At 53.1% G+C, this 14,675-nt stretch overlaps 1 protein-coding gene across 1 annotated transcript in view; it reads left to right on the forward strand.

Moving 5' to 3' along the window:
* Nucleotides 1-14,675, forward strand: part of Cacna1i (calcium voltage-gated channel subunit alpha1 I) — a 116,619-nt gene that overhangs the window by 7,599 nt on the left and 94,345 nt on the right. Inside the window, 1 exon segment of the mRNA XM_052748386.1 lies at nucleotides 3,287-3,536. Within this exon segment, the coding sequence (XP_052604346.1) occupies nucleotides 3,308-3,536 (229 nt within the window). The 5' untranslated portion in view covers nucleotides 3,287-3,307.

The raw sequence follows: 14,675 nt of genomic DNA on the forward strand, positions 1-14,675 counted from the left end.
AGAGTGGGAGGCTGGGTGGGTGCTGGGGACCAAGTCAGAGAACGGAGGGTCGATGAACCCTGGAGATCAAGTCAAAAAGTGGAGGCTCGGTGAATGAGTGCTGAAGTCAAGTCAAAAGGTGGAGGCTGGGCAGATGCAGGGGAGCGGGCCAGAGGCCGGAGGCTGGGTGGGTGATGGGGATCTAGTTGAGGATGGAGGCTAGGTGAGTGCGGGAAGCAGGCCAGAGGTTGGAGGCTGGCCTGTCACAGAGGTGGTGGCCGCAGTGGTAATGATCTCTAGGAGAGGTACGAGGATGGAGGATGGTAACTTTAGTGGGTCTAAACAGGGGCCAGAGGACCTCCTTCCTACCAGGTGGTAGGAGGTGGAGTTGAGAGAGGAGAAGGTGTAGCTAGTTATGTGTGGCCTCTCAGCCCAGCAGTTCTCCCCTCTGTGTGGCTACATGAAGGGTTTCCGTGATGGGGAGAGGCTGCCACTGGGGACGCAAGACCCAGAGCCTTGACTCATGTCCCCAGCCCATTTATCCAGCCCTCTTTGCTCTCTATGTCCACCTCTGACTCTGAAGAACTCCTACCCCCAGAGGGCATACCATTAGACGTGTGGCTCAGGGCACACCAGTCCCTGCCTAAAACCCTCCCGTGACTTAGGTTGCACTTGGAGTCTTCCTACAGGGGCTCTCCAGCTTCTCTCCCTTCCCTGCTCCATTAGCCACACTGGCCTCATTCCTTTCCTCTGTCCCTTAAATGCATCCAGCCACTTCCAGCCTCCTAGTCTCTGCACAGGCCATTCCTTCTGCCTGGAGTGTCCTTTCCCCAGAGCGTTGCTGGCGTTGCCTTTTGAGGTTTCCCGTTTTGCTCTTAAATGGCTCTCCCTTTAGAGAAAGAGAAGGGGATTTATTATGATTCCCACCGTACCCCCTTGTTTATTTACTTTTCAATACTTTTGATTTATGTATTCAACAAATATTTATGGAGCATCTAGTATGTTCCAGGCACTCACTGTTCCAGGGGCTGGAGTTACAATCTGTGCTCTCAGTTACAGCCCTGTGGAAGGCTAGGAAGACAGAGTCCAAATCACAGAGATACAAAAACAAAAATTGTACACTACATAGGAGGGAGGCCGGGGTAGTGAAAAGCCACAAAGAGAACTGAAATGTGCATCCTTTTCTTACGCTGTTGTGTGGGCTGAATGAGGGCCGATGCAAATTCACCAGCATAGCCGTGGGGCCTGTGCACACAGTAGGTGCTCATCAGGACAAGATCAGGACAAGGCAAGGGAGTATGCTCCAGTAAGAGGGTGTAGTGTGAGTTGAATCCTGGGAGAGGCAGCGCTGCCCTCGGGACCCAGGAGGTCCCATTTGGCTAGGGCAATGGTTGGTGGAGGGAGTGGTGGGTTCCAAAGCTGGTCCAGTGATGGGAAGGCCTGGAGCCACCCCAGGGAGGGTGCTGTTCTACCTGGGTGGTTGATGCGTGGCCAGCCAAGGCTCTTATGTAAGGCTTGTGCTGTTTTTCTGGAATTGGGAGCAAAACTCGGAGCTCAGGAGAAAACACTGCGGCCCTGACCAGTCGGGCGAAGCGGCAGGAAGTACCAGCTCCTGTCCGTCGCTCATGGGAGCAGAGAAGTGCCTGGATCCATCAGCTCAGGGTGGCTCAGTCAATAGCCTTGCAGCTGCCAGCAGCAACCAGGACTGCAGGCCTTTAGACCCCCCTTTGCTGCCTAGTTTGGATAAGCCTTCAGGGATGTGCAGCCTCTAGGGTGAGGTTCTAGGGGGCTGGGCCCTGGGAGTGCCTGCCCTTCCTAGCCTGCCAGGGGGCCAGTCAGTCCAGTGCCAGTTGCCACTTGTCCTAAGTGGATCTGGAGGGCTGGAACTGGAATTCTGACTTCTCGTTTACCCCTGATTCTATACAAGTTACCCCTTTTACTGGGCCTCAGTTTCCCTATGATTAGCCCCCTGTAAGGTGGCTGAATGCATCTGAGTAAGATTAGTATGTAGAGCTCCCCCTGAGTGGGGTCAGAGCCAGTGTGTAAGATTGGCAGGCTAAGGACACTTCAAATCAAGGCCCTTGGTAAAGCAATAAGAATTTCAGAGAGGCAAGACAGACCCAGAAGCCATGTGGCTGAGGCCCAGCTCTGCTCTTACCGAGCTGTGTGTCTGCTCTGGGCTTCAGTTTCTCTGCCTGTAAAGCAGAGAGATTAGTCTTGTAGATCCCTGGGTTCGTGTGTGTGTGTGTGTGTGTGTGTGTGTGTGTGTGTGTGTGTGTGTGTGTGTGTGTGTGTCTATGTGTGGGTATGTGAATGTGAGTGCAGGTGCTCAAGGAGTCCAGAAGAGGGCATCAGATCCCTTGAAGCCTATAATTACAGACAGTTGTGAATGGCCTAACGTGTGCTGGGAACTGAATTAGGGTCCTCGCAAGAGCAGCATGCATTCTTAACTGCTCAGCCATCTCTGCTTCCCCTTTAAATTGTATTTATTATTTTTTTTGGAGACAGGTTCTCTAGCCTAAGTTGGCCTCAGACAACCTGCGTAGTCGAGGACTCCCTTACACTTCTTATTCTTCTGCCTCTACCTCTCCTGTGCTAGGATTGTAGGTGTACCACTGTGCCCGGTCTATGTGATGCTAGAGATCGAACCTAGGACCTTGTGCATGCTAGGCAAGCACTCTACTAATTGAGCTACATCCTTAGTCCTAGACTTTCATTTAGTTAGTTAGTTTGCTTATTTATTTATTTATCTATCTATCTATTTATTTATTTATTTATTTTTGTTTTTTTTTTTTGAGACAGAGTTTCTCTGTGTAGCTTTGGAGCCTGTCCTGGAACTCACTCTGTAGCCCAGGCTGGCCTCAAACTCAACAGAGATTTGCCTGCCTCTGCCTCCCGAGTGCTGGGATTAAAGGCCCAGCTTGCCTATTTATTTATTTATTATTTATTTAGACAGTACTAGGAATACCCTCTACCACTGAGTCACAATCCCCAACCAGAACTCTAGCTCAGCACCATGAAAGTAAAAGAAAAAGACGTCGTTTACATTCTGAGGTTTTATTTATTTATTTTTTTATAGCTGTCGTTTGCCGAAACCCACTCTGGCTAGGCTTGCCTAATGGCCATCTGCCTGAGTGATCCTGACTTAGGTGCAATGGCTGTGACTCTCCTATAATGCACGTGGCCATAGCGAGGGCAAGGGGTAGCTTTCAGCTAGGCTGTCTGGGCTGTGTCACCCAGCTAGGCTGGGGAGTGGGTGCCCTGGGTGCCAAACCAACTCCCCTTTGTGTCCTTCTCTGCTCCCTAGGGCTCCCTGCTCCACGCTGACATGGCTGACAGCACCTTGCCACCCTTATCTGCAGCAGCCCCGGCCCCTGAGCCGGGAATCACTGAGCAGCCAGGGCCCCGGAGTCCCCCTCCATCCCCTCCAGGCCTGGAGGAGCCACTGGATGGAACCAACCCTGAAGTCCCACACCCAGACCTGGCTCCTGTTGCCTTCTTCTGCCTGCGCCAGACCACGAGCCCCCGGAACTGGTGCATCAAGATGGTATGTAACCCATATCCTTTGGAGGCCGGTGTGTCTGTGCCCAGCCCTGGGGCCAGCGTTGGGAGGAAGGATGGGTAGAGCTGCTTCCTGGCCACTGAGCTGCCAACATGGTCTCTGGCCAGCAGAACTGAGGGCTTCAGTGAGCCTCCTGGGCCTTGGTGGGTGGACACATAGCCGTCTGGGGAGATGCCAAGGGTGGAGGCTGGACCTGGGGTCTTGTTGGAGTCTTCTGGAAGCTGCTGATGGCTGTTTTCTGCTAAGGGACCAGTTCCTTAAGCAATAATCTGCTTGGGGCACTGAACTCGTGAGCCCTTATTGCTTCTGTGATGCCCACCTCTCATCACTGCTGCATGGGAGATAAAGTTTCCGGTTCGTAAGCTTTGGGACACATATTCAAGATCCTTCACAGGTTCCTATTACTCCCAGGTTTCGGAGACATGTCCTAATCTAGCCCACCAGACCCGCGGTACCCTGACCTAGCCTTCTTCTCCACACTCTGCTCCCCCCCTGGGTTCATCCATGACCCGGGCTTCCCACATACCATTCCCTCTGTCTAAAATGCCCTTTCCTTCCCTCTTCACCTGGCCAGATCCTTTGCCATATCCTTCAAATCACATCCTCAGTGTCGCCTCCTCAGCAGCCCTCTGTGATTCCCTGGGGCTCCTGGGCCTCATGTAACCTCATATCAAGTTGTGGAATGGTTTTTTTCTTTGTGGCAATATCTCATAGCCAAGATTAGCTGTGTAGTTAAGGATGACCTTGAACTTCTTATCCTTCTACTGCCAGCACTCAGGAGGCAGAGGCTGGCAGATGTCGGTGAGTTCAAGGCCAGCCTGGTCTACAGAGCAAGACCTGTGAGCAGTGTTCAGGCCAAAGAAGAGGTGACTGCAGGAGGTTGGAGCTTTTCCCCTTCCCTCCTCCCTTCCCTCCTCCCTTCCCTCCTCCCTTCCCTCCCTCCTTTCCTTCTTTCTTCCTTCCCTCCCTCCCTTCCTTCCTTTTTGAGACAGGGTTTCTCTGTGTAGCCCTAGCTGTCCTGGAACTCACTCTGTAGACGGGGCTGTCCTGGAACTCACAGAGATCCTCCTGCCTCTGCCTACCGAGTCCTGGGATTAAAGGCGTGCGCCACCACTGCCCAGCTCTGTCAGGCTTTTCAAGGAAGGTAAACCTTCGGTGTGGCTGAGGTTTGAGCTTTTGAGGAAGAGAAGGCTAGAGGACCCGGGAGACAGCAGGACAAGGTCAGAGGCCTATCTTGGCAGGTGACAGGAGAGCGTTTTGGGTGCTGTATGAGATTAAATAAGTCACTGGACCTCTGAATTTCTCTTGGTAGGCTGGTCACTATGGCTCTGGCCTGCAGAAGACCTGGGCTTGGGAGTATGACTCTCATAGGCTCTGGCAGGAATGACTGGGCTGACATTACCCATGCTATCTGTCCCAAGTGCTATGGAGAAGCCCCTACTTGAGAGGTGACCAGTGTCCTGTCTGCTGAGTGTGTGTGACTTTGTGCTGGCCCTTTTCTCTGAGCCCCAGTGCCTCCATCTGGAGAGGAGGGGCTGGTGAGATGTCTCCTTTCGGCTCTGCGAGTCAAGGCCAGCCATGCTCACCCAGTGGGACAGTGCCTAGCACAGGAACTCAGGCTGTCACTTAACTAGACTGGGCAGCTACATTGCTGACCTGTTGGTTAAATAGGGCCCTCCAGCCACTCTGCCCATTGACTTCACCCTCCCTGTCACCTCTGCTCAGAGAGTCCAGTTTGAGCAGGACACAATGGGGCTGGTCTGGGAGGGAGAGAAGGGGCCTTTGGTGGAGCTGGGCGAAAAGAGATTTGGTGGCTGGAGAGATGCTCAGTAAGTAGTTAACAGCGTGTGCTCTCTTCCAGAAGACCCATGGACAGCTCACAACCATTTGCAACTCGAGCTTTTCTTGGTTAGATTTTTGTCAACTTGACACAAACTAGCATTTGGGAAGAGGAGACTCAGCTGAGAAAAAAACCTCCATCCAGATTGCCCGGACACAAGCCTGTGGGGGCATTTTCTTTTTCTTTCTTTTTGGTTTTTTGAGACAGACTTTCTCTATGTAGTTCTGGCTATCTTGGAACTTGCTCTGTAGACCAGGCTGGCTTTGAACTCAGAGATCTGCCTGCCTCAGCCTCCCAAGTGCTGGGATTAAAGGTGTGCGCCATTGTGCCTGATTGGCATTTTCTTGATTCATGGTTGATGTGAGTGAGTCTAGCCCACAGTGGGTGGTGTCACCCCTGGGCTGGTGGTACTGAGCTTTTTAGAAAGCAGGCTGAACAAACCATGGGGAGCAAGACAGTAAGCAGCGTCCCTCCATGGTCTCTGCTTCAGTTCCTGTCTCCTGGTTTCTCCCGTGACTTTCTATCTTGACTTCCCTCAGCGATGGAGTGTGACCCGATTGCTGTAAGCCAAACACACCCTTTCTTCCCCAAGTTGCCTTTGGCTATGGCGTTTAATCACAGTACTAGAAACTCTAACTAAGACAAGCCCTAAGGGATCTGATGCTCCCTTCTGGACTCTGCAGGCCCCTGAAGACATATGGCACACATACAAAAATAATAAGAATGAAATAGGACAGATTTAGCCAAAGGGACACAGTTCAGCAGCACTTCTCCTTCTGCTCTGCCCTCTGCCATCTACACATCCTCTTGCTACCCACCTGCATCCCACTCCTCCTCCTCCTCCTCCACCTTCAATCATCCTTCCTCCCTCTATCCTTCATCCCTCCTCTGGCCTTCTTTCTCCATCTTTCCATTTTCCTCCATCTCCTTTCCTTCTTAATCCAATCTCCATTCTCGACACTCCTTTTCTATATTCCTTCCTCCACATCAATCTCTATTCTTCCGTTTCCAATCCTCTACCCTCTATCTTTTCTCCCTCTCCTCCTTCCTTTCTCCATTTTTCATTCTCAGCCCTCTTCCCTCCCCTCCATCTTCCATCTTTCACCTCTTCGCCCTTTCTCCATCCCCCTTTCTCTTCCTCCATCCTGTTTTTTTCTTTCAATATTCCTTTTCTTTCCTCATCCTCCATCCTTACACCTTCTATTTCCCCTTCATCATCCATTCTCCTTTCACCTCCTCCATCTCCTCCATCCTCCATCTCCTCCACTTCATCATCTCCATCCTCCATCTCCTCCACTTCATCATCTCCATCCTCCATCTCCTCCACTTCATCATCTCCATCCTCCATCTCCTCCACTTCATCATCTCCATCCTCCATCTCCTCCACTTCATCATCTCCATCCTCCATCTCCTCCACTTCATCATCTCCATCCTCCATCTCCTCCACTTCATCATCTCCATCCTCCATCTCCTCTACCTTCATCATCTCCATCCTCCATCTCCTCCATCCTCCATCTCCTCCATCCTCCATCTCCTCCATCCTCCATCTCCTCCATCCTCCATGTCCTCCACCTCCATCTCCTCCATCCTCCATCTCCTCCACCTTCATCATCTCCATCCTCCATCTCCTCCATCCTCCATCTCCTCCATCCTCCATCTCCTCCACTTCATCATCTCCATCCTCCATCTCCTCCACCTTCATCATCTCCATCCTCCATCTCCTCCACCTTCATCATCTCCATCCTCCATCTCCTCCATCCTCCATCTCCTCCATCCTCCATCTCCTCCATCCTCCATCTCCTCCATCCTCCATCTTCTCCACCTTCATCATCTCCATCCTCCATCTCCTCCACCTTCATCTCCTCCATCCTCCATCTCCATCCTCCAACTTCCACTTCCTCCATCTTCCTTCCACCTCCTTCATTTTCTACTCCCTCCCTCCCTCCCTCTCTCCTTTTTTTCCTCTTCCTTGGAAAAGTCTCCTCAACTCTGAAGGTCTGGTGCTGTCAGTGGCAACAGTTGCTGTTTCTGCGTTGGGGTAGGGACTCAGTTCTCAGCCGGAACTTCAGATCACAGCTGAGGTAGTGCCAAAGCAGAGTGAGGTCAGGGATTCCAGGCTCAGAGTCAAGTCTAGAAGCTTCTGTGACGGAGTCTCAGAGTTTACAAGCAGGATTTAAGGCTGGGTGACAGGAAAGCTGGACACTTGAAATAATCCAAGCTCTGAAAAATTCATGTTCCAGATGTGTGAACTTGGCAGCTGGGATGTTGTGTGCCTGGGGTCCAGGGACCTGGGACTTGGGGCTGTGATCACAGAGCTGAGGCTGAAGTCTCCTGGTAGACAGGTAGGTGGGAGCCAGGGGACTGCTGTATCAACAGGGGGACTCTGCGGCAGGGACTTGGGGGACCTCAGAGTAGGTTTCAGTGCTCAGAGACAGCCTGTGGTGGAGAGGGACCTTCTATCAGGCGTTGAGGATCTGCTCTCCTGGCTGGAAATGTCTCTGACAATCAGTGGGGGCAGTGTCAAGCAGTGTCTAACCTAGTCCTCCTCAGTGGGAGGAAGTTAGGGTAGTGTTTCAACTGGTGCTCCTTAGTGGGTATGTAGTACTTAACTTAGTTCTCCTTGTAGGAGGGCATGGGGTGGGGTAACGTTTAACCTAGCCCTCATCAGTGTTAGGGGAGACAGGGCAGCACTTAATCTAATGTTCCCTCTTAATGGAGCCCTGCTTGGATTTTGAGCTGTTGGCATTTGAGGGTCTGGACTGTCTTGCACATAATAGGATGTTGGTCATTCCTGATCTTGGGCACAGAATGCTGGAGTATCCCCAGGTTACTGTGACCACCAAATATGATCTTTTGCATGTGCAGTCTTTGCAGATGGTGGCTCAGCTCCTCACTAAAATTGAGCCTGAAAGGGGAAGGCCTGCCATGACAGGCCAGGCAAGCGAGAGCTGCCCCCTCTTTACCAGTCTCAGGCAGGGCAGGGTAATGGGAGTCAGCTCGTGACAGTCCATCCTGAGCTTACCTCCCTGGTTCCTAGGGCCCTGGCCCAGGGTTCTTTGGAACTTGGAGCTCCTGACTCAGCTTCTTGTGCAGCTCAGAGCAAGTAAGGCCTGAGTCACTGCCTGAGTCACTGTGAGCCACTAGGCGGTGGGGACCCTTGTAGGCAGGGACCCTGCTCACCCAAGCATCAGCCCACTCCCTGCCTGGCCTGGGCCTGGGGCACTCACTAGCAACTGGGAGGCCTCTGGCTTTGCAATGCATAGACTGTGCCTTTTCACTCATTGGGGGAGAGGCATGTGGCTTGTGGAAGTCACTGGCGACCTGAGTCACACAGACTGGCGCTGGCTTTTCTGCTCATTGCTGGGCAACCACGGCCAGTGTCACAACCCCTCCGAGCTTCAGTCCCCCTGTGGGAGGAAGAGGGTGGTGGGGTTCCCTTCACAGGGCATACCGAAGACCAGTATCGTCAGTGAGGGGGCTGTAACAGTGGACCTTCACAAAGGAGCAAGGCGGACGTGGTTACCACCGTGCTGAGAGTTGTGGGGTGAAATGGGCTCTCATGCATGCGTGCACGGCTCAGTAAACACTTGGCCTGCAGGAGATTCAATAAGATGCCAGGCGACAGGCCCTTAGATGGAACGTAATACCTTCAGAGGACATTGTTCCCAGGGAAAATCTGATTCTGCCTCTGTTATTAACATGAATCATTGTGAGTCTGGCTGCTCATGGTCAAGCCAATGTCAGGGCAGACATTAACTGACCGTGGCATCTGCCACCTGTCCCCCTCCCCAAGCTGTGCCTAATCTGGAAGCCCCCTTCCCACCCTCATTGGGCTTTCAAACCCCCTCTTAGTGGTAAGTGGTTGCATATGCTCATGTTCATTGCCTGTCCTGGAGACTCACTTTTTCTCTCTCTATAATGGGGCCATGGCAGAGGATTAGAGGTGGCTCTCCATAGGCCTCCAGCATATGTCCACCTGCCATGGGCTGGTTGGAGGGCTCCTACCTGCAGTGTTGTCTTTAACCATCCTAGCCATCCTTGGAGACAGGCTTCATAACCCCATTTTATAGATGAGGACAGTGAGGCCCATACAGGCTGAAATCCAGCCAGGTTACACAGCCAGCATGTGGCAGAGCTGGCCCGAACCCTCAACTTCTGTCACCCCCACCCCCAGCTTTATTCAGAACTCTACAGCTACCTGAACCCATTTCTCCACACTCTGCCTGGGGGCCACAAGCTGGCTTGGCAGTTTCAGGCAGTGGAGTAGGTCAGAGTTCCCTAGGCTCTTGGTGTGCATACTCAGAAACCGCCTGGCTATGGCCAGCTGGGCATACCTTTGGGTCTGTAGCCCCTCCCCTTTCTGTGTGCTCCTGGGCTGTGACAGCCAGTACTGAGCAGTGGTAGGAGAAGCATGGTGGGAAAGCCAACAGGCTGGGAAGGCTACTCTTCTGCTTGGGATGAGGCAGGAGCCACCAGCCACTCGGTGACCTTGGACATGTCCCCTTCCTCTAGAATCCTTTGTCTCTCTCTCTCTGCTTTCAAAATGACTGGGCAGGCAGCAGTTTGGAAGGGAGGCAGGCGTTGACTTCTCCGTTGCCATCTTTGAGGAGCTCCAGCCCACTCCCTGCTGGGGCTGATGAAGTGGCCAGTGGCTGGTTTTGGTATTTATCCTGGCTGAGGTGGCCCATCTCTGGGTAGCAATGGGACAGGCCTTGCTGTGGTCCCAGCCCTGGAGGTTTACGCTGGTCATGAGAGACTCAGAGTGTCTATCCATGGAGTAAATGGGAATGATGAGCCCAAGGGTGTCCACTGCATGCTGGGTGTCTCATAGGCCACAGTGCTGGTCATTTTGTGGCTCTAGGAGGGAGGATCATGAGACCTACCAGAAAAAGGTGCTTGGGGACCCTGCTGATGAGTGATAGATCTTAGAGTATGGTCCAGGGGTCTAGAGAGGGAGTTATGGTGGGGATGTTGCAGCCTTTGGGTCTGGTGTTGGTTACAAATGGCTCAGTGGCACCAGGGTGTCAACATCTCGGTGTCTGAGTGAATGAAGACCCGAGCCTGGCTCGATGCTGAGTGGTCTTGGGTGAGGCCCTTCCCTTGCTGAGCTTCTCCTTGTGTGTCTGTGTAACGGGGCCGTGGGAATGTCGGGATGGAGTGAGAATCCCAGGGCCAGCACTGGGCAAGCTGCTCAGTACCATGTATCACCATACACATCATGACATGGCTGGTAGAGCCAGCAGGGCCTGCAGCAGCCGGGGAGCTGGGCACTGGTCTATGGTGACAGGCTCAGGAGCCCAGGGGATGCAAGTGGGAAGTGTGTTACTCCAGGTTAAGAGAGGGCATAGTGTGTGCATGTGTGTGTGCATGCTTGTGTGTGTGCCTATGTGTGCATGTGTGCTCATGAGTATGTGTGTATGTATGGTGTATGCTGGGACACTGTAAAGGTAGGGAGGGAAAGACAGGCTAGTACTGTGAAAGACCCTGCCCCCATCACTGCGGCCCCTACCTCGGTCAGCTAGTCTGGCCCTGTCTCTGGATTGGATTCCTCTCAGTTCTGCTGTATCAGACAGGACCCCAGGCTGCCCCATAAAGCCTTCTTGGATCTCTCAGGGTGTATGCGGGGATGTCCCCACCTCATCATACCTGAACCTTTTCTACCCATGGTGCAGAGGGTCTGGGACTGGGCTTTTGTTGGTCTTTACCCCTCACGCTCCATGTAACAACTGGCCTTGTCCCCCGTCCCTTCCCCTAGAGCAGAGACAGGGACTCAAGCTGTGTGGTTTCTGACAGTACCTTGCCTGGATATGCTATCCCCTCCCAAACCCTCCTTTCTCGTGTAGGCCTGGGGCTCCTGATCATGAAGCTAGTTGTCCTTCACAGACGCCTGGAGGAGGATGCTGTCTCCCTCCCTCCCTCCCTCCTTCCCTCCCTCCTTCCCTCCCTCCCTCTGTCTTCCCGGCTCAGCTGTGGGGTCTCCTGGTCTCCGCAATGGGCTCAGCATAGTGTAATGGCCTGGGCTTGAGGTGTCTGCGATTTGCTTGGATTGACTGCCTGCCCTGCTCTATATTCTGTCCTGAAGCCCACACGCCCCCCCTCTCCCTCCATGCTTCCCCACGTGGTCCCTGTTCCCTGTTGTCTCTGCTAATCTCTCCCCCTTCATGAACCCCGGCAGCCCCATACAGCCCAGCTTCCCCACACCCTAGAGAGCAGGGTCTGTGTCTGCTGTCCAGCTAAGCCTGGGGTTAATGTTGGGTCAGCATTCGGTCTCCATGTTCGTGTCCCTGCTGCCCTCGTGGCTTTGGTACCTCGTGTGTGTGTGTGTGTGTGTGTGTGTGTGTGTGTGTGTGTGTGTGTGTGTGTGTGTGTGCAGTGTGCTAACGCTATGTCCTTTAGCTGGGGGGTGGGGTGAGACGGAGGCCTTGGAGGGAGTGTGTTCACCCAAGGTTACCTGTTGAATAAGGTGGAACCTCTTACATATAATTATATATTATTTGTCATAAGCAGGCCGCTTAGTTAGAGGCCAGCACTGTGGACCGCTGCCTGGCTCAGCTCCATCCGGGTAGGAGGGGCTCCCTAAAGGGAGCTGTCCCCTCCTCCTCCAGCCCTGGCCTAATGGGACAGTCCAGACGGTGGCAGGCACTGCCGGGAGAAGCAGCACATGCCCGGGAAATTGTCCGTTTCCTCCATCTGGTGTGGAGAAAGTTGTTTTTCTCAGAAATAAAAGTCAGAGTCAAGTACCATCCCCCAAGATGCAACTGGAGGCCAGAGCAGAAACTGCACTCCAACTGGCCACCAGGGTCCCAACAGCCTGGCCCAGCTAGGGATCTCCCGGAACTTCTGGGCAGCCTCAGGCTCTATCTGGAGAGTTCTGTGTGATGAGAGCTGCAGGGGTAGAGGCTGCCTGTGATGGAGTCCTGAGGCATTGGTAAAGCTTAACTGCAGGAAGGGATCGTTCCACCTGGGTCTTGCCATATGAATAGGAGTTTCCAGAACGGCTGAAGGAGTGTGATCCTGGTAGAGGGAATAGTGGAGATCTGTGGGCCTGGGACAGTGAGGCAGGGACTGGAGAGCAGGGTGTGGCCAGGCAAAGGCCTGTCTGTGCAACACTTGGGGGTGTGGTGGAGCCAGGGCAGGTGAGCAGCAGGGATGGGCCATGGGCACACTCACTTTCTCCCCCCTTTCTTCTTCTTTTTTTAAAAGTATTAATTTATTAAATATGTGTGTGTGTGTGTGTGTGTGTGTGTGTGTGTGTGTGTGTGTGTGTGTGTGCGCGCGCGCACACATATGCCATGGCATGTGTGTGGAGGGATTCTGAGGGAAAGAGAGAGCCTGTGACCGGCCAAGAGGTTCCTGTAGCAACACTGTTTGGTAGGGTCTGTTGTTCACCCAAGGAGAGTTGGAGCTTGCTGGCTCTGAATGGAGAAGTGGCCCAGGGTCCAGTCATACCCCATGGCCACCAAGCAAGTCCAGGTAACCAAGGTGTCTACACAGCCCCTGGTCAAATATAAGAGGCACCCCTGTCTCAACCCTTCAACAGCAGGGTGCTGGGAAGAGCTAGGAAGAGGAATTCTGGGACCACAGTGACAAAATAATGAGATCAGCTTGTCCCAACTTGGGAGCCCACCAGAGCCTCACTACGTGGAAAAGAAAGAGGCCTAGCATGAAGATGCTGTGGGGGGCCACCCAGCCCAGAGGTGAGGGTGACAGGAGGTGACAAGGGAGACACCCATGAACATGACATGGACTGGCTGGGGACTTAAAGGTGATTGAATTCTAGTTTGCTCTTATATTCTGCCTGGGGCCTCCAAGCTGACTTTGACCTGCCATCTCCCTCAGACTGTCAGGATCCTGTTGGGAGACAAATGGCCTGTTTGTTTCCCTCAGAGAGGAATCAATAGTCTTTTTAATCAGCCAGAATGTCTTTCTGCTAATCTCCCTCCAAGCTGCTGTAGCATCGTGATCTGCCAGGTGGAGCTGTGTGGTACGGGGCAGACACCTGGACCTCTCTGGGCTCCGTGTCCCTCTGGGGCAGAAGCCCCTCTGGGGATGAAGCTGCAGTGGGTGCCTAGACCTACCCTGATCACTGCTAGCTGGTGGTGGTGATGGGGCCTGGCTCAGGTCTGTCCTCTGCAGGGTACAAGTGCGGTGACCGTGGGGCTGAGTCACCCTTTTCTGGGTGTCAGTATTCTGATCCATACAATGGAGAGCTGGAGGTTGCTGTCAGGCTGATTTTGTCCCCAGGGGACATTTGACAATGTCTAGAGGCAAAGCTCCTCCCATGACTAGGACAGCCCATTCAGAGAACTACCGGTCCCAAAGTCACTGAGGTGGAGGGTAGGAACCCCAGGTCTGGGGGAAGGACAGGACCAGTGTGAGCTGGGTCTGGGAGAGCCTGAGAGTGGGTCTTAGGCAGGTGGGGGATGAAGCTGAGTCCTGAGCAAAGGGTTTCCTATGCTACCCAGGTCTCTTTCACTGCTGGAACTGCCATTGCCTCCAGTGTCCTGTGTCCAGCACCTTCCAGGAACCCACCTGTCCATCTGTCCTCTGTCTACACATCTAATCATTAATTCATCATCTGTCCATTTAACCATGCACCCACCTACTCATCCACACACCCACCCATCTACCAACCATCTACCTACCCATCTATCATGATTCATATACTCACTCTCTTACCTACCCATTTGCCCACCCACTTATCTTCCTATCCACCCACCGATCCCTGTATAATGATTTACCCACCCATTCACTCATCCACCCACCTACACATTCTTCCATTTACCCACCTATCTTCCATCCATCACCTACTCATTCAATCACAGGTCCATCCACTCACCCACCCACCCACCCATCCATTCACTTATTCATCCATCCATCCATCCATCCATCCACCCACCCATCCATCCCTCCATCAACCATCCATCCATCCATCCATCCATCCATCCATCATCCATCCATCCATCCACCCACCCATCTATCCATCTATCCATCATCCATCCATCCATCCACCCACCCATCTATCCATCTATCCATCATCCATCCATCATCCCTCCATCATCCCTCCATCCATCCATCATCCCTCCATCATCCATCCATCCATCCATCCATCCATCCATCCATCCATCCATCCATCCACTTACCTGTCTTCCATCTCTCCATCCACTCATTTGCTCCCCCACATCCACTCACAGACCCTCACGTTGGTGCAGCATCTACCTGCCTTCTAACCATCTCCCACCTGTCCTCCACGAGGAGGCCTCTCCCTGCCTCCTGCCCACACATGCATCAGCC

Source organism: Peromyscus californicus, unplaced genomic scaffold, assembly GCF_007827085.1.
Source record: "Peromyscus californicus insignis strain IS unplaced genomic scaffold, ASM782708v3 Scaffold_20__1_contigs__length_68692818, whole genome shotgun sequence".
Taxonomy (NCBI): Eukaryota; Metazoa; Chordata; class Mammalia; order Rodentia; family Cricetidae; genus Peromyscus; species Peromyscus californicus.